Below are 26,909 nucleotides of genomic sequence, written 5' to 3' on the forward strand. Positions count from 1 at the left end.
AAGAACTCAAAAGCTCCTCTTGATGAATTCCAAAAGCTCTTCTCCTACCCCAGCGTTCCCCAGATATACTTCTCATCAGAAGTCCTTATCTCGCGCCAAATCAGGTTAGTCTTTTGTTTTAATTTTGGCAGGCTGGTTACACAACGGGGTAGTTATTATATTTTAAACTGTTCTGGGATGGCCGGTGATGGGCCATCTCTGGTCTGGAACGACCTTCATTGTTTTAATGTCCTGGAAATGTCTTTAACGGGTCGTTGATGCTTTCCTCATGAATATGAAACTGTCTTCTTTTGTCTGGGTAAATATTTAGATGGCCTTTATCTACAGGCCGATCTGGTTGGATCTGTATCCAACCTATATGTATAAGGGTGGAGTCTGGTTTCATTTCCTCAAACGGCTTCCAGAACCTACTGTGGGTTGAATCCACAAAGCTGTCTGAGGACTGCAGGAACCATTTTAAAGTGTCCCAATGAGTTGGTCACGGGGTCTGGTGGCCATTTTGAATGCCCCTTTTTGCTGGGCTTCTGTTTAAAACAGTCTTTAAAATCATGGCCTCTTCTGCCATTCGACCCTTATAATGCAATATCAATTTTGCGAATCTTACAGTACTGCTTCATTGGCTGAGGGAGGGTGGTAGGTGGTAATCAGCAGGAGGTTTCCTTGCCCATGTTTGACCTGAACCCATGAGACTTCATAGGCTCCGGAGTCAATGTTAATGATTCCCAGGGCACTTTCATCTGAGGGTATATCACTGCGCCCCGCCACTGGTGGGTCTGTCCTGTCCGATGACTGCTGATGGAGGTTCCTGGGACGTTGCCGAATAACTATGATTTTAAATGTATCACTACGTCACACAGTTGGTTGACTAATGTGTGGTCCACTTCTCCCTACTTTGGCACCAGTCCCCAGGAGTTAGTGAGGAGGGCTTTGCAGGGTTGACTGGGCTGGGTGTTCCTTCGCTGTATACGAATCCAATGCTGAAGCCGAGCGGTCCGCCTGGTTTTATTCGTCCGTATCTTTCTTTTGTAAGGGCTTTCTCGGCCATTTCAGAGGCCACCACATTGGCGAAGGACTGGAGTCACGTATAGACCAGGCGTAAAGGGCATTGGGTTTTACGACAATCTTTACTAATACCAGCTTTATATTTTGAAATGTTTCAAATTCATGAAATCGCCACGATGATATTTGAACTGTTACCTTTGGATTACTCGTCCAGTAACATAACCAACAGGCTATCGTTCTCCACACCTCGCCATCTCTCTGTCCATTGTCTGATTGCACCTCTGTGAAGTGCCTTTCGACGCTTTCTTTTCTGCATTAAAGGTGTTATATAAATGTAATCTTTGATGATGAAAGTCCTGACTACACCAACCCCATTGCTGGATATCTGTTCCCGGTTACCGAGGTTTCATACCGGCAGCGGATGTGTAAAATAACGGGTGTCGGACATTTCAATTACCGGGGGGAAAGCGATTAGATTTTTCATTATTTTTATTGGTCGATTCTCCAGCCCAACACCAACAGTGATTGATTCGAATAGTCAGTGTAATTTCTCAGGCAGTTTTCTAGCTGTTTCTTTCACTTCCGATTTGTTCCTTCCCTGCCACTAGAGTTCTGACTCGCTGCTTTTTTATTTCTCGGGAAATCACAAAGTGCAGCACCAGGAAAAACTGAGAGAAAGGAGTCTATCATATTGTCAGTCAGTAATCTGATGTCATGTTGGACACTGAGGGACAGAGACAAATAATCACATTAAAACTGCTGCAGATTCTCAGTGAATACTCACTCTCCGAGAACTATAATTCATCAAATTTCTTTGCCGTTAATGACTGAATCAAGATGTTTACAGAATATTCAGCCAATGTTCAGAATGGATCAGAACCCGGCACAGTGACTGCTTCCTGTGCTCAACAACTGGGAGATCCCATCACTGAGCAGATCCTTTCCTTCTCATTCTCGGTGTTTATCTTTCACTCAGCTCCTCAATATATTCATTATTGTTCTTTATAGAAAGTCACTGAGCTCGTGGAGAAGGGAAACCGGGCGGACAGTTCCAAACTTCTCCTAACTCTGGTGATGGAGAAAGGCTCTCGGGCCCGAAGGGTGATGTGGGAATCCTTTGTGAAAATGCGCCATGGGGTACCAAAGCTGGACAAAATACTGAAAGAAATACAGGAACTTGGTACGGTAAAATCACACGCTGAATTCAAATTCACATTCAAACAGGATTTCACTATAATATTACACAGATCTGATTTCATGAACACTAATTGATTTAAACAGGTTCTGAACCATTTGATTACATGAACATCACACGAGGTTTATCCGAAGTACCCAGACACCTGAGAGGTAAGTGATGAAATGGAGATTTCAAACCGTTTATCTCACGATAGAATCCAAATATTTGACTCGAGCCGATTGTTTATAAAAATTGTCCGAAGCTGTGAATGAGAAGTTCAAAGGCTAAGGAAATAAGATTGAACATTATCTGGATTTGTGATTAATCCACAAAAGTTCTGCATAGATTCAAATTACAAATAATGCCGAAAGTTGAATTATTGGTAAATTTGCAGGTCTTGTACGCTCCAGTTATTGCAACACACATCGCATACACCTGGCAGGATCCCGATACACTGTGAAACCCCACACACACCTGGCAGGATCCTGATACACTGTGAAACCCCACACACACCTGGCAGGATCCCGATACACTGTGAAACCCCACACACACCTGGCAGGATCCTGATACACTGTGAAACCCCACACACACCTGGCAGGATCCTGATACACTGTGAAACCCCACACACACCTGGCAGGATCCTGATACACTGTGAAACCCCACACACACCTGGCAGGATCCTGATACACTGTGAAACCCCATACACACCTGGCAGGATCCTGATACACTGTGAAACCCCACACACACCTGGCAGGATCCTGATACACTGTGAAACCCCACACACACCTGGCAGGATCCTGATACACTGTGAAACCCCACACACACCTGGCAGGATCCTGATACACTGTGAAACCCCACACACACCTGGCAGGATCCTGATACACTGTGAAACCCCACACACACCTGGCAGGATCCTGATACACTGTGAAACCCCATACACACCTGGCAGGATCCTGATACACTGTGAAACCCCATACACACCTGGCAGGATCCCGATACACTGTGAAACCCCACACACACCAGGCAGGATCCTGATACACTGTGAAACCCCACACACACCTGGCAGGATCCTGATACACTGTGAAACCCCACACACACCTGGCAGGATCCTGATACACTGTGAAACCCCATACACACCTGGCAGGATCCTGATACACGGTGAAACCCCAAACACACCTGGCAGGATCCTGATACACAGTGAAACCCCATACACACCTGGCAGGATCCTGATACACTGAAACCCCATACACACCTGGCAGGATCCTGATACACTGTGAAACCCCATACACACCTGGCAGGATCCTGATACACTGTGAAACCCCATACACACCTGGCAGGATCCTGATACACTGAAACCCCATACACACCTGGCAGGATCCTGATACACTGCGAAACCCCATACACACCTGGCAGGATCCTGATACACTGTGAAACCCCATACACACCTGGCAGGATCCCGATACACTGTGAAACCCCATACGCACCTGGCAGGATCCCGATACACTGTGAAACCCCACACAGACCTGGCAGGATCCTGCTAGACAGATACACTGTGAAACCCCATACACACCTGGCAGGATCCTGATAAACTGTGAAACCCCATACACACCTGGCAGGATCCCGATACACTGTGAAACCCCATACACACCTGGCAGGATCCTGATACACTGTGTAACCCCATACACACCTGGCAGGATCCTGCTAGACAGATACACTGTGAAACCCCATACACACCTGGCAGGATCCTGATACACTGAAACCCCATACACACCTGGCAGGATCCCGATACACTGTGAAACCCCATACAGACCTGGCAGGATCCTGCTAGACAGATACACTGTGAAACCCCATACACACCTGGCAGGATCCCGATACACTGTGAAACCCCATACACACCTGGCAGGATCCTGATACACTGTGTAACCCCATACACACCTGGCAGGATCCTGCTAGACAGATACACTGTGAAACCCCATACACACCTGGCAGGATCCTGATACACTGTGAAACCCCATACACACCTGGCAGGATCCTGATACACTGTGAAACCCCATACACACCTGGCAGGATCCCGATACACTGTGAAACCCCATACACACCTGGCAGGATCCCGATACACTGTGAAACCCCATACACACCTGGCAGGATCCTGATACAATGTGAAACCCCATACACACCTGGCAGGATCCTGATACACTGTGAAACCCCATACACACCTGGCAGGATCCTGATACACTGTGAAACCCCATACACACCTGGCAGGATCCTGATACACTGAAACCCCATACACACCTGGCAGGATCCTGATACACTGTGAAACCCCATACACACCTGGCAGGATCCTGATACACTGTGAAACCCCATACACACTTGGAAGGAATCTGATATACTGTGTAACTCCCATACACACCTGGCAGGATCCTGATACACGGTGAAACCCCATACACACCTGGCAGGATCCTGATACACTGTGAAACCCCATACGCACCTGGCAGGATCCTGATACACTGTGAAACCCCATACGCACCTGACAGGATCCTGATACACTGTGAAACCCCACACACACCTGGCAGGATCCCGATACACTGTGAAACCCCATACACACCTGGCAGGATCCTGATACACTGTGAAACCCCATACACACCTGGCAGGATCCTGATACACTGTGAAACCCCATACACACCTGGCAGGATCCCGATACACTGTGAAACCCCATACACACCTGGCAGGATCCCGATACACTGTGAAACCCCATACGCACCTGGCAGGATCCCGATACACTGTGAAACCCCATACACACCTGGCAGGATCCTGCTAGACAGATACACTGTGAAACCCCATACACACCTGGCAGGATCCTGATACACTGTGAAACCCCATACACACCTGGCAGGATCCCGATACACTGTGAAACCCCATACACACCTGGCAGGATCCTGATACACTGTGTAACCCCATACACACCTGGCAGGATCCTGCTAGACAGATACACTGTGAAACCCCATACACACCTGGCAGGATCCTGATACACTGTGAAACCCCATACACACCTGGCAGGATCCTGATACACTGGGAAACCCCATACACACCTGGCCAGATCATTATACCGTGTGAAACCCCATACACACCTGGCAGGATCCTGATACACGGTGAAACCCCATACACACCTGGCAGGATCCCGATACACTGTGAAACCCCATACACACCTGGCAGGATCCTGATACACTGTGAAACCCCATACACACCTGGCCAGATCATTATACCGTGTGAAACCCCACACACACCTGGCAGGATCCCGATACACTGGGAAACCCCATACACACCTGGCCAGATCATTATACCGTGTGAAACCCCATACACACCTGGCAGGATCCTGATACACGGTGAAACCCCATACACACCTGGCAGGATCCCGATACACTGTGAAACCCCATACACACCTGGCAGAACCCTGATACACTGTGAAACCCCATACACACCTGGCAGGATCCTGATACACGGTGAAACCCCACACACACCTGGCAGGATCCTGATACACTGTGAAACCCCATACACACCTGGCAGGATCCTGATACACTGTGAAACCCCATACACACCTGGCAGAATCCTGATACACTGTGAAACCCCATACACACCTGGCAGGATCCTGATACACTGTGAAACCCCATACACACCTGGCAGGATCCCGATACACTGTGAAACCCCACACACACCTGGCAGTATCCTGATACACTGTAAAACCCCACACACACCTGGCAGGATCCTGATACACTGTGAAACCCCATACACACCTGGCAGGATCCTGATACACTGAAACCCCATACACACCTGGCAGGATCCTGATACACTGTGAAACCCCATACACACCTGGCAGGATCCTGATACACTGTGAAACCCCATACACACCTGGCAGGATCCTGATACACTGTGAAACACCATACACACCTGGCAGGATCCTGATACACTGTGAAACCCCACACACACCTGGCAGGATCCTGATACCCTGTGAAACCACATACACACCTGGCAGGATCCTGATACACTGTGAAACCCCATACACACCTGGCAGGATTCTGATACACTGTGAAACCCCACACACACCTGGCAGGATCCTGATACACTGGGAAACCCCATACACACCTGGCAGGATCCTGATACACTGTGAAACCCCACACACACCTGGCAGGATCCTGATACACTGTGAAACCCCATACACACCTGGCAGGATCCTGATACACTGTGAAACCCCATACACACCTGGCAGGATCCTGATACACTGTGAAACCTCATACACACCTGGCAGGATCCTGATACACTGTGAAACCCCATACACACCTGGCAGGATCCTGATACACTGTGAAACCCCATACACACCAGGCAGGATCCCGATACACTGTGAAACCCCACACACACCTGGCAGGATCCCGATACACTGTGAAACCCCATACACACCTGGCAGGATCCTGATACACTGTGAAACCCCACACACACCTGGCCAGATCATTATACCGTGTGAAACGAATGCCTTTGTGCCTGATGTGGATGTTATCTCTGCCCCTGGGCAGCTATTCAGCACAAACTGTGGTCAGTGTTGGAGAATTGGGAAAAGGTGAAGCATTACCATTGTACATCACCTCATGAACATCCGATAGTGTTCGCTCTAATCTGAGAAGATGCTCAGAGTTTCACAATCAAACATTCACTGAGGAGGAACATGAGCAATAGGTCATGTTCTGGGTGATTTGAAATTGACTGTGCCGATTACCTCTGGCAGTAAAACAGACAAACTAGGCACAGAGAATCTTGTTGTACTGAAAGAACCGTTATTTCATTCAGGGGGATTTTGAATCCCAATTTAATTATTATCACAAACATATTTATAATTTTCAAAACTACATTATCGGCAACTCGTATCCAAATGAAACGATGGAGTTTAATAATAGTAACTGTTGAAATGAAGTCTGTCTTCCCTAACGTAATACTGAGTGAAGTGGGCGGTAGTTCTAGTTCTGATTCTGATCGGTTATCTGATGAGACTGTTATCTAAAAATAATATAAATGTAAAATTACTGAAAGCTGATCGCATTTTCTGAAACACAACAGGAGGATGTTTAGGGGAACACAAGGCTACTTTGGTCCAAACCAGTCTGTCCCTGTTCGAGATGAACTCGCCTTCCTCTCTTCAGCTTATCCACAGAAAGACAACCAATTGTCTCTTGTCCCCAATCACACTGCCCCTTAGTGTCCTCCCTGGTAACTGGTCTCCCACTCTACTACCCTTCAGTGAAAAATATTACCCTGATTTCACACAGAAACACAACCAATTGTCTCTTGTCCCCAATCACACTGCCCCTTAGTGTCCTCCCTGGTAACTGGTCTCCCACTCTACTACCCTTCAGTGAAAAATATTACCCTGATTTCACACAGAAACACAACCAATTGTCTCTTGTCCCCAATCACACTGCCCCTTAGTGTCCTCCCTGGTAACTGGTCTCCCACTCTACTACCCTTCAGTGAGAAATATTACCCTGATTTCACACAGAAACACAACCAATTGTCTCTTGTCCCCAATCACACTGCCCCTTAGTGTCCTCCCTGGTAACTGGTCTCCCACTCTACTACCCTTCAGTGAAAAATATTACCCTGATTTCACACACAAACACAACCAATTGTCTCTTGTCCCCAATCACACTGCCCCTTAGTGTCCTCCCTGGTAACTGGTCTCCCACTCTACTACCCTTCAGTGAAAAATATTACCCTGATTTCACACACAAACACAACCAATTGTCTCTTGTCCCCAATCACACTGCCCCTTAGTGTCCTCCCTGGTAACTGGTCTCCCACTCTACTACCCTTCAGTGAAAAATATTACCCTGATTTCACACAGAAACACAACCAATTGTCTCTTGTCCCCAATCACACTGCCCCTTAGTGTCCTCCCTGGTAACTGGTCTCCCACTCTACTACCCTTCAGTGAGAAATATTACCCTGATTTCACACAGAAACACAACCAATTGTCTCTTGTCCCCAATCACACTGCCCCTTAGTGTCCTCCCTGGTAACTGGTCTCCCACTCTACTACCCTTCAGTGAGAAATAGTACCCTGATTTCACACAGAAACACAACCAATTGTCTCTTGTCCCCAATCACACTGCCCCTTAGTGTCCTCCCTGGTAACTGGTCTCCCACTCTACTACCCTTCAGTGAGAAATATTACCCTGATTTCACACAGAAACACAACCAGTTGTCTCTTGTCCCCAATCACACTGCCCCTTAGTGTCCTCCCTGGTAACTGGTCTCCCACTCTACTACCCTTCAGTGAGAAATATTACCCTGATTTCACACAGAAACACAACCAATTGTCTCTTGTCCCCAATCACACTGCCCCTTAGTGTCCTCCCTGGTAACTGGTCTCCCACTCTATTACCCTTCAGTGAAAAATATTACCCTGATTTCACACAGAAACACAACCAATTGTCTCTTGTCCCCAATCACACTGCCCCTTAGTGTCCTCCCTGGTAACTGGTCTCCCACTCTACTACCCTTCAGTGAAAAATATTACCCTGATTTCACACAGAAACACAACCAATTGTCTCCTGTCCCCAATCACACTGCCCCTTAGTGTCCTCCCTGGTAACTGGTCTCCCACTCTACTACCCTTCAGTGAAAAATATTACCCTGATTTCACACAGAAACACAACCAATTGTCTCTTGTCCCCAATCACACTGCCCCTTAGTGTCCTCCCTGGTAACTGGTCTCCCACTCTACTACCCTTCAGTGAAAAATATTACCCTGATTTCACACAGAAACACAACCAATTGTCTCTTGTCCCCAATCACACTGCCCCTTAGTGTCCTCCCTGGTAACTGGTCTCCCACTCTACTACCCTTCAGTGAAAAATATTACCCTGATTTCACACAGAAACACAACCAATTGTCTCTTGTCCCCAATCACACTGCCCCTTAGTGTCCTCCCTGGTAACTGGTCTCCCACTCTATTACCCTTCAGTGAAAAATATTACCCTGATTTCACACAGAAACACAACCAATTGTCTCTTGTCCCCAATCACACTGCCCCTTAGTGTCCTCCCTGGTAACTGGTCTCCCACTCTACTACCCTTCAGTGAGAAATATTACCCTGATTTCACACAGAAACACAACCAATTGTCTCTTGTCCCCAATCACACTGCCCCTTAGTGTCCTCCCTGGTAACTGGTCTCCCACTCTACTACCCTTCAGTGAGAAATATTACCCTGATTTCACACAGAAACACAACCAATTGTCTCTTGTCCCCAATCACACTGCCCCTTAGTGTCCTCCCTGGTAACTGGTCTCCCACTCTACTGCCCTTCAGTGAAAAATATTACCCTGATTTCACACAGAAACACAACCAATTGTCTCTTGTCCCCAATCACACTGCCCCTTAGTGTCCTCCCTGGTAACTGGTCTCCCACTCTACTACCCTTCAGTGAAAAATATTACCCTGATTTCCCTTCTTACTCCTGGCGAGTTAGTCAGTTTTCCCTTAATTAATTGTGTTCTTTATGAATCTCATTCCGGCATTAAGTTTGTGACTTCGATTAGATATTCTGATCAATTCCTGACACACAGTCATCGTATTTCCCTTTGCACTTTCACCATTTCAATAATAATATTCCTGTGATTAGAAGGGCACACAATACCTGCCCAGGGTCTGATAGACAAATGGTGGAACTTCCGTCCATTCACAGTCTGTCCCTCTCCCAGTGTACACACTAACCCAGGTAACCTGCCCACGGTCTGATACAGTAACAGTGCAAGTTCTGTCCATTCACAGTCTGTTCCTCTCCCAGTGTACACACTAACCCAGATAACCTGCCCACGGTCTGATACAGTAACAGTGTAAGTTCTGTCCATTCACAGTCTGTCCCTCTCCCAGTGTACACACTACCCCAGATAACCTGCCCACGGTCTGATACAGTAACAGTGCAAGTTCTGTCCATTCACAGTTTGTCCCTCTCCCAGTGTACACACTAACACAGATAACCTGCCCACGGTCTGATACAGTAACAGTGCAAGTTCTGTCCATTCACAGTCTGTCCCTCTCCCAGTGTACACACTAACCCAGATAACCTGCCCACGGTCTGATACAGTAACAGTGCAAGTTCTGTCCATTCACAGTCTGTCCCTCTCCCAGTGTACACACTAACCCAGATAACCTGCCCACGGTCTGATACAGTAACAGTGCAAGTTCTGTCCATTCACAGTCTGTCCCTCTCCCAGTGTACACACTAACCCAGATAACCTGCCCACGGTCTGATACAGTAACAGTGCAAGTTCTGTCCATTCACAGTCTGTCCCTCTCCCAGTGTACACACTAACCCAGATAACCTGCCCACGGTCTGATACAGTAACAGTGCAAGTTCTGTCCATTCACAGTCTGTCCCTCTCCCAGTGTACACACTAACCCAGATAACCTGCCCACGGTCTGATACAGTAACAGTGCAAGTTCTGTCCATTCACAGTTTGTCCCTCTCCCAGTGTACACACTAACCCAGATAACCTGCCCACAGTCTGATACAGTAACAGTGCAAGTTCTGTCCATTCACAGTCTGTCCCTCCCCCAGTGTACACACTACCCCAGATAACCTGCCCATGGTCTGATACAGTAACAGTGCAAGTTCTGTCCATTCACAGTGTGACACTCTCCCAGTGTACACACTAACCCAGATAACCTGCCCACGGTCTGATACAGTAACAGTGCAAGTTCTGTCCATTCACAGTCTGTCCCTCTCCCAGTGTACACACTAACCCAGATAACCTGCCCACGGTCTGATACAGTAACAGTGCAAGTCCTGTCCATTCACAGTCTGTCCCTCTCCCAGTGTACACACTAACCCAGATAACCTGCCCACGGTCTGATACAGTAACAGTGCAAGTTCTGTCCATTCACAGTCTGTCCCTCTCCCTGTGTACACACTAACCCAGATAACCTGCAAACGGTCTGATACAGTAACAGTGCAAGTTCTGTCCATTCACAGTCTGTCCCTCTCCCAGTGTACACACTAACCCAGATAACCTGCCCACGGTCTGATACAGTAACAGTGCAAGTTCTGTCCATTCACAGTCTGTCCCTCTCCCAGTGTACACACTAACACAGATAACCTGCCCACGGTCTGATACAGTAACAGTGCAAGTTCTGTCCATTCACTGTCTGTCCCTCTCCCAGTGTACGCACTAACCCAGATAACCTGCCCACGGTCTGATACAGTAACAGTGCAAGTTCTGTCCATTCACAGTCTGTCCCTCTCCCCGTGTACACACTAACCCAGATAACCTGCCCACGGTCTGATACAGTTACAGTGCAAGTTCTGTCCATTCACAGTCTGTCCCTCTCCCAGTGTGTACACTAACCCAGATAACCTGCCCACGGTCTGATACAGTAACAGTGCAAGTTCTGTCCATTCACAGTCTGTCCCTCTCCCAGTGTACACACTAACCCAGATAACCAGCCCACGGTCTGATACAGTAACAGTGCAAGTTCTGTCCATTCACAGTCTGTCCCTCTCCCAGTGTACACACTAACCCAGATAACCTGCCCACGGTCTGATACAGTAACAGTGCAAGTTCTGTCCATTCACAGTCTGTCCCTCTCCCCGTGTACACACTAACCCAGATAACCTGCCCACGGTCTGATACAGTAACAGTACAAGTTCTGTCCATTCACAGTCTGTCCCTCTCCCAGTGTACACACTAACCCAGATAACCTGCCCACGGTCTGATACAGTAACAGTGCAAGTTCTGTCCATTCACAGTCTGTCCCTCTCCCAGTGAACACACTAACCCAGATAACCAGCCCACGGTCTGATACAGTAACAGTGCAAGTTCTGTCCATTCACAGTCTGTCCCTCTCCCAGTGTACACACTAACCCAGATAACCTGCCCACGGTCTGATACAGTAACAGTGCAAGTTCTGCCCATTCACAGTCTGTCCCTCTCCCAGTGTACACACTAACCCAGATAACCTGCCCACGGTCTGATACAGTAACAGTGCAAGTTCTGTCCATTCACAGTCTGTCCCTCCCCCAGTGTACACACTAACCCAGATAACCTGCCCACGGTCTGATACATTAACAGTGCAAGTTCTGTCCATTCACAGTCTGTCCCTCTCCCAGTGTACACACTAACCCAGATAACCAGCCCACGGTCTGATACACTAACAGTGCAAGTTCTGTCCATTCACAGTCTGTCCCTCTCCCAGTGTACACACTAACACAGATAACCTGCCCACGGTCTGATACAGTAACAGTGCAAGTTCTGTCCATTCACAGTCTGTCCCTCTCCCAGTGTACACACTAACCCAGATAACCAGCCCACGGTCTGATACAGTAACAGTGCAAGTTCTGTCCATTCACAGTCTGTCCCTCTCCCAGTGTACACACTAACCCAGATAACCTGCCCACGGTCTGATACAGTAACAGTGCAAGTTCTGTCCATTCACAGTCTGCCCCTCTCCCAGTGTACACACTAACCCAGATAACCAGCCCACGGTCTGATACAGTAACAGTGCAAGTTCTGTCCATTCACAGTCTGTCCCTCTCCCAGTGTACACACTAACCCAGATAACCTGCCCAGGGTCCGATACAGTAACAGTGCAAGTTCTGTCCATTCACAGTCTGCCCCTCTCCCAGTGTACACACTAACCCAGATAACCTGCCCACGGTCTGATACAGTAACAGTGCAAGTTCTGTCCATTCACAGTCTGTCCCTCTCCCAGTGTACACACTAACCCAGATAACCTGCCCACGGTCTGATACAGTAACAGTGCAAGTTCTGTCCATTCACAGTCTGTCCCTCTCCCAGTGTACACACTAACCCAGATAACCTGCCCACGGTCTGATACAGTAACAGTGCAAGTTCTGACCATTCACAGTCTGTCCCTCTCCCAGTGTACACACTAACCCAGATAACCTGCCCACGGTCTGATACAGTAACAGTGCAAGTTCTGTCCATTCACAGTCTGTCCCTCTCCCAGTGTACACACTAACACAGATAACCAGCCCACGGTCTGATACACTAACGGCGGGTCTTCTGCACATTGTCCCTCTCGGTGAGCGATCAATCCCGTTTTCCATTGCTTCAGAAGGGAATCACCACTGACGGTTTCAGAGTTTGATCCACTAGAACTTCTACTGTCATATAAACAGGATCATGTGTGGATTTGTAATGTGATTTCTAAAGCACAGCACAGGCCGGAGAGTATTAACCATCAGAGGGAAAATATCACCTTCATTGAAACCTCCATGTTCAGTGAACATTAGAATCAAGTGAGGATTTGAAACTTTTCTCGACCATTGTTCGCTTTCAAGCGAGGTTTCCATTAACTGAGATTTAATTTCTACACGCACGTCTATTGAAGCTGTGAATTAAACCGTGCAATATTTTACTGAACATTCAATGTTATTGAGAAGTTGTTTTTTGTCAATACAACTAACATTGAAACCACTTTCTGTCTGTTCTAATTGAAGATGTTCAACAGAAACACAAGGAAACACTCCGGGTACAAACTGAAACACTGAGACTGAACACGATCCTAATAAAGGAGAAGGTTAAGATTTTCCAGCTGGTTGATCGATACGCTGAACTAACGATCATTTCTACTGTTCGAGATCGGACACTTGTAGAACATGAACTGCTGGCAAGAGGCCGAGACCATGAAGAGTGGAGAAAACAACATCTCTGGGGAGTGCTGGAAAAAATACGAACTAATCAATTGTTCCACAGCAGTTTTTCCCAGAGAGAATCCAAATCTGGGCGTTCAGGAGCAGTGAGCGGAGTCCCAGGGATTGGAAAAACAACAATGGTACAAAAGATTGTTCATGACTGGGCCACTGGGAAAATATACCCAAACTTTCAATTTGTTTTCAGCTTTAAATTCCGGGATTTGAACGCTATTAATTGTAGAATAAACCTGAGGAATCTGATACTGGATCAGTATCCTTACTTTGGGAATATTCTTAGGGAGCTCTGGAAGAACCCAAAGGGATTGCTGTTTATATTCGATGGTTTGGATGAATTCAAGGACAGGATCGATTTTGCTGACAATCGGAGAAATACTGAACCTCAGCACAGGTGCACAGATCCTGAAGACTGGTGTGAAGTGTCTGACATTGTGTACAGTTTAATACAGCACAAGCTGCTCCCAGGATGTTCAGTGCTAGTGACCAGCCGCCCCACTGCATTACATTTATTGGAAAAGGCTGAGATCAGTGTCTGGGCTGAAATCCTGGGATTTGTTGGTGAAGAACGGAAGGAATATTTCAACAAGTTTTTTGAAGATCAGACGGTGGCAGCAGCTGTTTTCAAACACGTGGAGGAGAACGAGATCCTGTACACAATGTGCTACAACCCTTCCTACTGCTTGATCCTCGGTCTGTCACTGGGCCCCTTCTTTACACAAAGAGACAGGAATCAGCAGCGAGTTCCCAAGACCATCACCCAACTATATTCCTACTATATTTACAACATTCTGAAAAACCATGGCCGAGAGATTGCAAGCCCCCGTGATGTGTTACTGAAGCTTGGTGAGATGGCCTTCACAGGAGTCTCCGAGAAGAAGATTGTGTTTGGAAATGGAGATTTGATCAAGTACAATCTACAACCTTCCCAGTTCCTGTCTGGGTTCATGATGGAACTTCTGGAGAGAGATGATTCTGTCCAGAGCGTGGTGTACACATTCCCACACCTCACCATCCAAGAGTTTGTAGCCGCACTCGCACAATTCCTGACTCCAGATCCTGGGGACATCCTGAAACTCCTCAGAGAAGCCCACAGCAAGGAAGATGGGCGATTTGAGATATTTCTCCGTTTTGTTGCTGGTCTCTCCTCCCCACAGGCAGCTCGGCCCCTGGAGGAGTTTCTGGGTCGATTTCTTCATCAAACCACCTGCCGAGTGATTGACTGGGTGAAGGAGAAGATTGAAGGACAGATTGGAGACACAGGGAGTGAAACTGGTCAAAGGGACCTCCTGAACACATTCCACTACCTGTTTGAGTCTCAGAATAAAGCACTGGCTCGGCAAACAGTGGGATCTGTGGAAACACTTACATTTAATAGATTGACATTGACCCCGATTGACTGTGCGGTCCTGTCTCACATCATTGGACTCTGTGATACAATAAAAAGCCTCGATCTAGGAGACTGCTCCATTCAGTGTGAAGGACTCCAGCGGCTGGGACCCGTACTGCACAAATGCCGGGTGTTGAGGTAACTGTTTATTTGTCTCTAACTGTTGGGTGAATTGTAGAACAGTCACGGATTGTGTTGTTGCTCCGTAATGTAGGGAAACAAACAGTTCAGTTAAACCAGGGAGAAGCGGATTCAACACAAATATGACCAATAATAAGAGGATCGGTCAGTAATTCCCTAAGGACTGGAGAATCTAAAATGGATCCTTGTTCACAAGTAGGGATTTTACAGTCTTTATCGGATCAGCAGATACAGGTCACTGAGAGTCTGATAATTACAATAAGTCACATTTAATAAGACTGGATAGCGGAAGATAAACATAAAATAGAATCTGGCAGTAAAGATAAAATTAATGTAAAATATTTTCCACATCCACCATTTCAACTAGAAACAGGAGAGAAACCCGAGTTTAAATCACTAACAGTTCGATATTTACTCCAATACCGTGCAGGGTGTGTCCTGTCGAGGGGGTAGTTTCCTGGATTGGGAATATTGGGGAATCGGGAATTCTTTCAGCTGTAAATGTTTACAATTATTCACAGTCCTGAACATTGAGTAAAGATTGATATTCAGGATCTTAAACCTGCCGGTGAAAAGGTTCCAATCTAACCGGAGTACAGACACACACCGGCCAGCGGTGGGGCCTCGCACACAGCGGGCGGCTCCTGGGTAAACCGGGGGCAGTGAACCCGAGAATACCCCATAATCCACACCTTGTGTGTGAGGCCCCGCTCGGGGAGGGAACTTCAAAAATTCCCCAAAAACTGCCGGGCCAGTTACCCCGAAATAAATGTAGAGCCAGTTTAATGGGAATAAAGTGAGAGATTCCCCTCCCCTATAAACTAGGAGCACAGGGACATTTAAAACTTGTAACAGGACAGAATAAACTCTCTTGCTGCTATTGACAAACATTCACTATAAGCCCCCTGACTCCCACAGCTACCTGGAATACACTTCCTCCCACCTCACTTCCTGTAAGGACGCTGGCCCATTCTCCCAGTTTTTCTGATGATGCCACGTTCCATCCAGTGCTTCCGACATGTCTTCCTTTTCCCTCAACCGAGGATTCCCCTCTACCGTGGTTGACGCGGCTCTTGACCGTGTCTGTTCTGTTTCCCACACTTCTGCTCTCACCCCTGCCCCTCCCTCCCAGAACCACGATAGGTTCCCCTTGTCTTCACCTTTCACCCCACCAGCCTCCACATTTAATCTCTCCTGTCTTCCACCCTATCACAGACCTTCCCTTTTGTTCTGTCCTCCGCTCCCCCCACCTTTCCCGGCCCCGACACTTGCTTAAACATCTGTTACATCTGTAACTTGTTCCAGTTCTGACGAGGGGTCCTTGTCCTGAAACATTAACTCTGTTTCTCTCTCTCTGTAGATGCTGCCTGACCTGCCGGGTATTTCCAGCATTTCCTGTTTTTATTTCAGAATTAATTCTCCTTGTTATATAAAATCCTGGGGGGCGGATTTTACAGCAGCAGTGAGCGTTTCACAATATAACTCACCCCGAGTTATTATACAGATTAATGTAATGCACAGAGTAGAAAGCACAGGGAATCACCGCTTTATCATTTAATTCTGGGAAATTCGACCGATTCCCATAAAATCCGGGATTTAAGGAGCAGCAGAACTGAGACAAGTTCCTCCAAACATGACGAGGCCGGTCACTGAGCTCCAGGAGGGTAATTCTGATCATCAGGGAATGAGACCGGACTGAGGGACATTTAAAGGCTCCACACAGACAGCACTTTATTTAATAAATACATTAACGGACAGTCCCTGAATATATGGGCAGTTGGACAGAGTGAGATACATTCCCAGTGAGGGGGGAATTTCGCAGGGGTCAGCGGGCGCGATCAGTGGCGGGTCGGGTGGGAAAATGGATTTTTCCTCAGCGGGTCGGGACCCCGATGTCAACCCGCCACCACGTGCCTTTCCCAAATGTCGGGTCTGTCAGAGCAGAGCAGACCCGACACGTAGCGGCGGGGGAGGCAATTCAGGTCATTATAACCTTGTTAACAGAGGATTACAGTAACAACTATTTTCAGCTCGCCTTCAGAGTTTACATAGAAACATAGAAGATAGGAGCAGGAGTAGGCCAATCGGCCCCTCGAGCCTGCTCCGCCATTCAATGCGATCATGGCTGATCATCCAAATTCAGTACCCTGTCCCTGCCTTCTCCCCATACCCCTTGATCCCTTTAGCCTTAAGAAATATATCCAACTCCTTCTTGAATATATTTAATGAATTGGCCTCTGCTGCCTTCTGTGGTAGAGAATTCCACAGGTTCACCACTCTCTGGGTGAAGAAATTCCTCCTCATTTCTGTCCTAAAAGGTCTACCCCTTATCCTTAGACTGTGACCCCTGGTTATGGACTCCCCCGCCATCGGGAACATCCTTCCTGCATCTAGTCTGTCTAGTCCTGTTAGAATTTTATAAATTTCAATGAGATCCCCTCTCATTCTTCTAAACTCCAGCGAGTACAAGCCCAATCGACCCAATTTCTCTTCATACGTCATTCCTGCCATCCCAGGTATCAGTCTGGTGAATCTTCGCTGAACTCCTTCCATGGCAAGAATATCCTTCCTCAGATGAGGTGACCAAAACTGCACACAGTACTCAAGGTGTGGTCTCACCAAGGCCCTGTACAACTGCAGCAAGACATCCTTGTTCCTGTACTCAAACCCTCTCACTATGAAGGCCAACATACCATTTGCCTTCTTAACCGCCTGCTGTACCTGCATGCTTACCTTCAGCGACTGGTGCACAAGGACACCCAGGTCTCATTGCACTTCCCCTTCTCCCAATCTATTGCCATTCAGATAATAATCTGCCTTCCTGTTTTTGACACCAAAGTGGATAACCTCACATTCATCCACATTGGGCAGAAGCATGGCAGATGCAATACAATCACCCAACCTGTCCAAATCATCCTGTAGTTCCTCGGCATCCTCCTCACAACACACACGCCCACCCAGCTTTGTGTCATCTGCAAATTTGGAGATATTACATCTAGTTCCCTTGTCTAGATCATTAATATATATTGTGAATAGCTGGGGTCCAAGGACCGATCCCTGCGGTACCCCACTAGTCACTGCCTGCCTCTCAGAAAAAGACCCGTTTATTCCAACTCTTTTTGCTTTCTATCTGCCAACCAGTTCTCTATCCAAGTCAACACCTTGCCCCCAATCCCATGTGCCTTAACTTTACACGCTAATCTCTCATGTGGGACCTTATCGAAAGCTTTCTGAAAGTCCAAATACACCACATCCACTGGTTCTCCCTTATCTATTTTACTAGTTACATCCTCAAAAAATTCCAGTAGATTATTCAAGCACGATTTACCTTTTGTAAATCCATGTTGACTTTGTCCGATCCTGTCACTGTTTTCCAAGTGCTCTGCTATTGCATCTTTTATAATGGACTCTAGCATTTTCCTCACTACCGATGTCAGGCTTACCGGTGTAATTCCCTGTTTTCTCTCTACCACCTTTTTTGAACAGTGGGGTAACATTAGCTACCCTCCAATCCATGGGTACTGTTCCAGATTCCATCAAATGTTGGCAGATGATCAGCAATGCATCTACTATTTCTAGGGCCACTTCCTTAAGTACCCTAGGATGTAGATTATCAGGCCCTGGGGATTTATCGGCCTTCAATCCCATCAATTTCCCTAACACCATTTCCCGACAAATACTGATTTCTTTCAGTTCCTCCCTTTCATCAGACCCTATGTTCCTGTGGTCCACGCTGCTCGGGGATCACGTCAGGTAACCAGGGCGGGATTTGAAAGGCCATGGAATCATTTCATTACTTGACAGCTGGAAATGTGCTATAAAAGCTCCCATCTCACAGTTGTTCACTTTCCAAGCTCAGAAGCTGTTGCTTACTGCATTTGGAAGACAGATTGAGCTTTATGCAGGTTGCAAGTGTTTGGAGCAAACTCTCTATCCAGTGTCACCTCATTGGAACAACCTCTCTCACCATTAACAGATAGCTTCTGATATCTCAAGTTCACCTGCCATCTATTACACCAGCATGGGTCTGGTTTATACTGTCTCACCTTGGGCCTCAGAGTCTCACCACGATCAGCCCCAACACCAGCAGCACCAGGCACACCAGCAGCACCAACAACAACACCAACCTTCTCCACAAGTCCTGATGCTGCACCGCACAGAGGGCATCAACACCCGGCCACATTGCTGACCGGGTCACCAGAGATGGCCTCACCATGGCCAGAATTTCTTCACTTGGCACTGCATGCCCTGGATGACACATGATGCGCCAGGTTAACACCAGCCCACACCAACAACACAAAGCATCCCTGCAATGCCCAAACCATTCCTGTCACACTCATCAACATTGCGAGGAGTTCCGTTATGTCTCACCATTCACTGCAACTCACTAAGCCACTTCCAAACATGTACACAAATCTGTCGAAGAACGGAAAGTGTTGAAAATAAAGATTTCAATGTTTGACACCACATTAACAGAAACTTCACATGAACATTGGCTAAAACACACAATTGCCTATCCTTGTGTGTTGTTAGTTGGTATGATTGGACTAGGGTGAGTGTGAGGGGTGGCTCGTGAGATGGGGATGTGATAATATAGAGAGAGATGGGTGGAGGTGCAGGGTAAGTTGGTGAGAGTAAGGATGTTCAGGAGTAGGGTGGGGAAGGCAGAGTGATGGGGATGTGATAATATAGAGAGAGATGGGTGGAGGTGCAAGGTAAGTTGGTGAGAGTAAGGATGTTCAGGAGTAGGGTGGGGAAGGCAGAGTGATGGGGATGTGATAATATAGAGAGAGATGGGTGGAGGTGCAGGGTAAGTTGGTGAGAGTAAGGATGTTCAGGAGTAGGGTGGGGAAGGCAGAGTGATGGGGATGTGATAATATAGAGAGAGATGGGTGGAGGTACAGGGTAAGTTGGTGAGAGTAAGGATGTTCAGGAGTAGGGTGGGGAAGGCAGAGTGATGGGGATGTGATAATATAGAGAGAGATGGGTGGAGGTGCAGGGTAAGTTGGTGAGAGTAAGGATGTTCAGGAGTAGGGTGGGGAAGGCAGAGTGATGGGGATGTGATAATATAGAGAGAGATGGGTGGAGGTGCAGGGTAAGTTGGTGAGAGTAAGGATGTTCAGGAGTAGGGTGGGGAAGGCAGAGTGATGGGGATGTGATAATATAGAGAGAGATGGGTGGAGGTGCGGGGTAAGTTGGTGAGAGTAAGGATGTTCAGGAGTAGGGTGGGGAAGGCAGTGTGATGGGGCTGTGATAATATAGAGAGAGATGGGGGGAGGTGCAGGGTAAGTTGGTGAGAGTAAGGATGTTCAGGAGTAGGGTGGGGAAGGCAGAGTGATGGGGATGTGATAATATAGAGAGAGATGGGTGGAGGTGCAGGGTAAGTTGGTGAGAGTAAGGATGTTCAGGAGTAGGGTGGGGAAGGCAGAGTGATGGGGATGTGATAATATAGAGAGAGATGGGTGGAGGTGCAGGGTAAGTTGGTGAGAGTAAGGATGTTCAGGAGTAGGGTGGGGAAGGCAGAGTGATGGGCATGTGATAATATAGAGAGAGATGGGTGGAGGTGCAGGGTAAGTTGGTGAGAGTAAGGATGTTCAGGAGTAGGGTGGGGAAGGCAGAGTGATGGGGATGGGATAATATAGAGAGAGATAGGTGGAGGTGCAGGGTAAGTTGGTGAGAGTAAGGATGTTCAGGAGTAGGGTGGGGAAGGCAGAGTGATGGGGATGTGATAATATAGAGAGAGATGGGTGGAGGTGCAGGGTAAGTTGGTGAGAGTAAGGATGTTCAGGAGTAGGGTGGGGAAGGCAGAGTGATGGGGATGTGATAATATAGAGAGAGATGGGTGGAGGTGCAGGGTAAGTTGGTGAGAGTAAGGATGTTCAGGAGTAGGGTGGGGAAGGCAGAGTGATGGGGATGTGATAATATAGAGAGAGATGGGTGGAGGTGCAGGGTAAGTTGGTGAGAGTAAGGATGTTCAGGAGTAGGGTGGGGAAGGCAGAGTGATGGGGATGTGATAATATAGAGAGAGATGGGTGGAGGTGCAGGGTAAGTTGGTGAGAGTAAGGATGTTCAGGAGTAGGGTGGGGAAGGCAGTGTGATGGGGCTGTGATAATATAGAGAGAGATGGGGGGAGGTGCAGGGTAAGTTGGTGAGAGTAAGGATGTTCAGGAGTAGGGTGGGGAAGGCAGAGTGATGGGGATGTGATAATATAGAGAGAGATGGGTGGAGGTGCAGGGTAAGTGGGTGAGAGTAAGGATGTTCAGGAGTAGGGTGGGGAAGGCAGAGTGATGGGGATGTGATAATATAGAGAGAGATGGGTGGAGGTGCAAGGTAAGTTGGTGAGAGTAAGGATGTTCAGGAGTAGGGTGGGGAAGGCAGAGTGATGGGGATGTGATAATATAGAGAGAGATGGGTGGAGGTGCAGGGTAAGTTGGTGAGAGTAAGGATGTTCAGGAGTAGGGTGGGGAAGGCAGAATGATGGGGATGTGATAATATAGAGAGAGATGGGTGGAGGTGCAGGGTAAGTTGGTGAGAGTAAGGATGTTCAGGAGTAGGGTGGGGAAGGCAGAGTGATGGGGATGTGATAATACAGAGAGAGATGGGTGGAGGTGAAGGTAAGTTGGTGAGAGTAAGGATGTTCAGGAGTAGGGTGGGGAAGGCAGAGTGATGGGGATGTGATAATATAGAGAGAGATGGGTGGAGGTGCAGGGTAAGTTGGTGAGAGTAAGGATGTTCAGGAGTAGGGTGGGGAAGGCAGAGTGATGGGGATGTGATAATATAGAGAGAGATGGGTGGAGGTGCAGGGTAAGTTGGCGAGAGTAAGGATGTTCAGGAGTAGGGTGGGGAAGGCAGAGTGATGGGGATGTGATAATATAGAGAGAGATGGGTGGAGGTGCAGGGTAAGTTGGTGAGAGTAAGGATGTTCAGGAGTAGGGTGGGGAAGGCAGAGTGATGGGGATGTGATAATATAGAGAGAGATGGGTGGAGGTACAGGGTAAGTTGGTGAGAGTAAGGATGTTCAGGAGTAGGGTGGGGAAGGCAGAGTGATGGGGATGTGATAATATAGAGAGAGATGGGTGGAGGTGCAGGGTAAGTTGGTGAGAGTAACGACGTTCAGGAGTAGGGTGGGGAAGGCAGAGTGATGGGGATGTGATAATATAGAGAGAGATGGGTGGAGGTGCAGGGTAAGTTGGTGAGAGTAAGGATGTTCAGGAGTAGGGTGGGGAAGGCAGAGTGATGGGGATGTGATAATATAGAGAGAGATGGGTGGAGGTGCAGGGCAAGTTGGTGAGAGTAAGGATGTTCAGGAGTAGGGTGGGGAAGGCAGAGTGATGGGGATGTGATAATATAGAGAGAGATGGGTGGAGGTGCAAGGTAAGTTGGTGAGAGTAAGGATGTTCAGGAGTAGGGTGGGGAAGGCAGAGTGATGGGGATGTGATAATATAGAGAGAGATGGGTGGAGGTGCAGGGTAAGTTGGTGAGAGTAAGGATGTTCAGGAGTAGGGTGGGGAAGGCAGAGTGATGGGGATGTGATAATATAGAGAGAGATGGGTGGAGGTGCAGGTTAAGTTGGTGAGAGTAAGGATGTTCAGGAGTAGGGTGGGGAAGGCAGAGTGATGCGGATGTGATAATATAGAGAGAGATGGGTGGAGGTGCAGGGTAAGTTGGTGAGAGTAAGGATGTTCAGGAGTAGGGTGGGGAAGGCAGAGTGATGGGGATGTGATAATATAGAGAGAGATGGGTGGAGGTGCAGGGTAAGTTGGTGAGAGTAAGGATGTTCAGGAGTAGGGTGGGGAAGGCAGAGTGATGGGGATGTGATAATATAGAGAGATATGGGTGGAGGTGCAGGGTAAGTTGGTGAGAGTAAGGATGTTCAGGAGTAGGGTGGGGAAGGCAGAGTGATGGGGTTTGTGATAATATAGAGAGAGATGGGTGGAGGTGCAGGGTAAGTTGGTGAGAGTAAGGATGTTCAGGAGTAGGGTGGGGAAGGCAGAGTGATGGGGATGTGATAATATAGAGAGAGATGGGTGGAGGTGCAGGGTAAGTTGGTGAGAGTAAGGATGTTCAGGAGTAGGGTGGGGAAGGCAGAGTGATGGGGATGTGATAATATGGAGAGAGATGGGTGGAGGTGCAGGGTAATTTGGTGAGAGTAAGGATGTTCAGGAGTAGGGTGGGGAAGGCAGAGTGATGGGGATGTGATAATATAGAGAGAGATGGGTGGAGGTGCAGGGTAAGTTGGTGAGAGTAAGGATGTTCAGGAGTAGGGTGGGGAAGGCAGAGTGATGGGGATGTGATAATATAGAGAGAGATGGGTGGAGGTGCAGGGTAAGTTGGTGAGAGTAAGGATGTTCAGGAGTAGGGTGGGGAAGGCAGAGTGATAGGGATGTGATAATATAGAGAGAGATGGGTGGAGGTGCAGGGTAAGTTGGTGAGAGTAAGGATGTTCAGGAGTAGGGTGGGGAAGGCAGAGTGATGGGGATGTGATAATATAGAGAGAGATAGGTGGAGGTGCGGGGTAAGTTGGTGAGAGTTAGGATGTTCAGGAGTAGGGTGGGGAAGGCAGAGTGATGGGGATGTGATAATATAGAGAGAGATGGGGGGAGGTGCAGGGTAAGTTGGTGAGAGTAAGGATGTTCAGGAGCAGGGTGGGGAAGGCAGAGTGATGGGGATGTGATAATATAGAGAGATGGGTGGAGGTGCAGGGTAAGTTGGTGAGAGTAAGGATGTTCAGGAGTAGGGTGGGGAAGGCAGAGTGATGGGGATGTGATAATATAGAGAGAGATGGGTGGAGGTACAGGGTAAGTTGGTGAGAGTAAGGGTGTTCAGGAGTAGGGTGGGGAAGGCAGAGTGATGCGGATGTGATAATATAGAGAGAGATGGGTGGAGGTGCAGGGTAAGTTGGTGAGAGTAAGGATGTTCAGGAGTAGGGTGGGGAAGGCAGAGTGATGGGGATGTGATAATATAGAGAGAGATGGGTGGAGGTGCAGGGTAAGTTGGTGAGAGTAAGGATGTTCAGGAGTAGGGTGGGGAAGGCAGAGTGATGGGGATGTGATAATATAGAGAGAGATGGGTGGAGGTGCAGGGTAAGTTGGTGAGAGTAAGGATATTCAGGAGTAGGGTGGGGAAGGCAGGGTGATGGGGATGTGATAATATAGAGAGAGATGGGTGGAGGTGCAGGGTAAGTTGGTGAGAGTAAGGGTGTTCAGGAGTAGGGTGGGGAAGGCAGAGTGATGGGGATGTGATAATATAGAGAGAGATGGGTGGAGGTGCAGGGTAAGTTGGTGAGAGTAAGGGTGTTCAGGAGTAGGGTGGGGAAGGCAGAGTGATGGGGATGTGATAATATAGAGAGAGATGGGTGGAGGTGCAGGGTAAGTTGGTGAGAGTAAGGATGTTCAGGAGTAGGGTGGGGAAGGCAGAGTGATGGGGATGTGATAATATAGAGAGAGATGGGTGGAGGTGCAGGGGAAGTTGGTGAGAGTAAGGATGTTCAGGAGTAGGGTGGGGAAGGCAGAGTGATGGGGATGTGATAATATAGAGAGAGATGGGTGGAGGTGCAGGGTAAGTTGGTGAGAGTAAGGATGTTCAGGAGTAGGGTGGGGAAGGCAGAGTGATGGGGATGTGATAATATAGAGAGAGATGGGTGGAGGTGCAGGGTAAGTTGGTGAGAGTAAGGATGTTCAGGAGTAGGGTGGGGAAGGCAGAGTGATGGGGATGTGATAATATAGAGAGAGATGGGTGGAGGTGCAGGGTAAGTTGGTGAGAGTAAGGATGTTCAGGAGTAGGGTGGGGAAGGCAGAGTGATGGGGATGTGATAATATAGAGAGAGATGGGTGGAGGTGCAGGGTAAGTTGGTGAGAGTAAGGATGTTCAGGAGTAGGGTGGGGAAGGCAGAGTGATGGGGATGTGATAATATAGAGAGAGGTGGGTGGAGGTGCAGGGTAAGTTGGTGAGAGTAAGGATGTTCAGGAGTAGGGTGGGGAAGGCAGAGTGATGGGGATGTGATAATATAGAGAGAGATGGGTGGAGGTGCAGGGTAAGTTGGTGAGAGTAAGGATGTTCAGGAGTAGGGTGGGGAAGGCAGAGTGATGGGGATGTGATAATATAGAGAGAGATGGGTGGAGGTGCAGGGGAAGTTGGTGAGAGTAAGGATGTTCAGGAGTAGGGTGGGGAAGGCAGAGTGATGGGGATGTGATAATATAGAGAGAGATGGGTGGAGGTGCAGGGTAAGTTGGTGAGAGTAAGGATGTTCAGGAGTAGGGTGGGGAAGGCAGAGTGATGGGGATGTGATAATATAGAGAGAGATGGGTGGAGGTGCAGGGTAAGTTGGTGAGAGTAAGGATGTTCAGGAGTAGGGTGGGGAAGGCAGAGTGATGGGGATGTGATAATATAGAGAGATGGTTGGAGGTGCAGGGTAAGTTGGTGAGAGTAAGGATGTTCAGGAGTAGGGTGGGGAAGGCAGAGTGATGGGGATGTGATAATATAGAGAGAGATGGGTGGAGGTGCAGGGTAAGTTGGTGAGAGTAAGGATGTTCAGGAGTAGGGTGGGGAAGGCAGAGTGATGGGGATGTGATAATATAGAGAGAGATGGGTGGAGGTGCAGGGTAAGTTGGTGAGAGTAAGGATATTCAGGAGTAGGGTGGGGAAGGCAGAGTGATGGGGATGTGATAATATAGAGAGAGATGGGTGGAGGTGCAGGGTAAGTTGGTGAGAGTAAGGATGTTCAGGAGTAGGGTGGGGAAGGCAGAGTGATGGGGATGTGATAATATAGAGAGAGATGGGTGGAGGTGCAGGGTAAGTTGGTGAGAGTAAGGATGTTCAGGAGTAGGGTGGGGAAGGCAGAGTGATGGGGATGTGATAATATAGAGAGAGATGGGTGGAGGTGCAGGGTAAGTTGGTGAGAGTAAGGATGTTCAGGAGTAGGATGGGGAAGGCAGAGTGATGGGGATGTGATAATATAGAGAGAGATGGGTGGAGGTGCAGGGTCAGTTGGTGAGAGTAAGGATGTTCAGGAGTAGGGTGGGGAAGGCAGAGTGATGGGGATGTGATAATATAGAGAGAGATGGGTGGAGGTGCAGGGTAAGTTGGTGAGAGTAAGGATGTTCAGGAGTAGGGTGGGGAAGGCAGAGTGATGGGGGTGTGATAATATCGAGAGAGATGGGTGGAGGTGCAGGGTAAGTTGGTGAGAGTAAGGATGTTCAGGAGTAGGGTGGGGAAGGCAGAGTGATGGGGATGTGATAATATAGAGAGAGATGGGTGGAGGTGCAGGGTAAGTTGGTGAGAGTAAGGATGTTCAGGAGTAGGATGGGGAAGGCAGAGTGATGGGGATGTGATAATATAGAGAGAGATGGGTGGAGGTGCAGGGTAAGTTGGTGAGAGTAAGGATGTTCAGGAGTAGGGTGGGGAAGGCAGAGTGATGGGGATGTGATAATACAGAGAGAGATGGGTGGAGGTGCCGGGTAAGTTGGTGAGAGTAAGGATGTTC

General features: G+C 48.1%; 1 protein-coding gene across 1 annotated transcript in view; it reads left to right on the plus strand.

The window, feature by feature from the left end:
• LOC147096586 (NACHT, LRR and PYD domains-containing protein 3-like) overlaps window positions 1–26,909 on the plus strand; it is a 193,048-nt gene that overhangs the window by 161,503 nt on the left and 4,636 nt on the right. Inside the window, exons 7-9 of the mRNA XM_085973844.1 lie at window positions 2,011–2,182; window positions 2,284–2,349; window positions 13,687–15,424. Coding sequence (XP_085829970.1) covers window positions 2,011–2,182; window positions 2,284–2,349; window positions 13,687–15,424 — 1,976 coding nt within the window. The remainder of the gene's footprint in view (window positions 1–2,010; window positions 2,183–2,283; window positions 2,350–13,686; window positions 15,425–26,909) is intronic.

The sequence above is a fragment of the Somniosus microcephalus genome, unplaced genomic scaffold (assembly GCF_052327205.1).
Source record: "Somniosus microcephalus isolate GS21.2 unplaced genomic scaffold, FLI_Smic_1.0 unresolved_chr1, whole genome shotgun sequence".
Classification (NCBI taxonomy): Eukaryota; Metazoa; Chordata; class Chondrichthyes; order Squaliformes; family Somniosidae; genus Somniosus; species Somniosus microcephalus.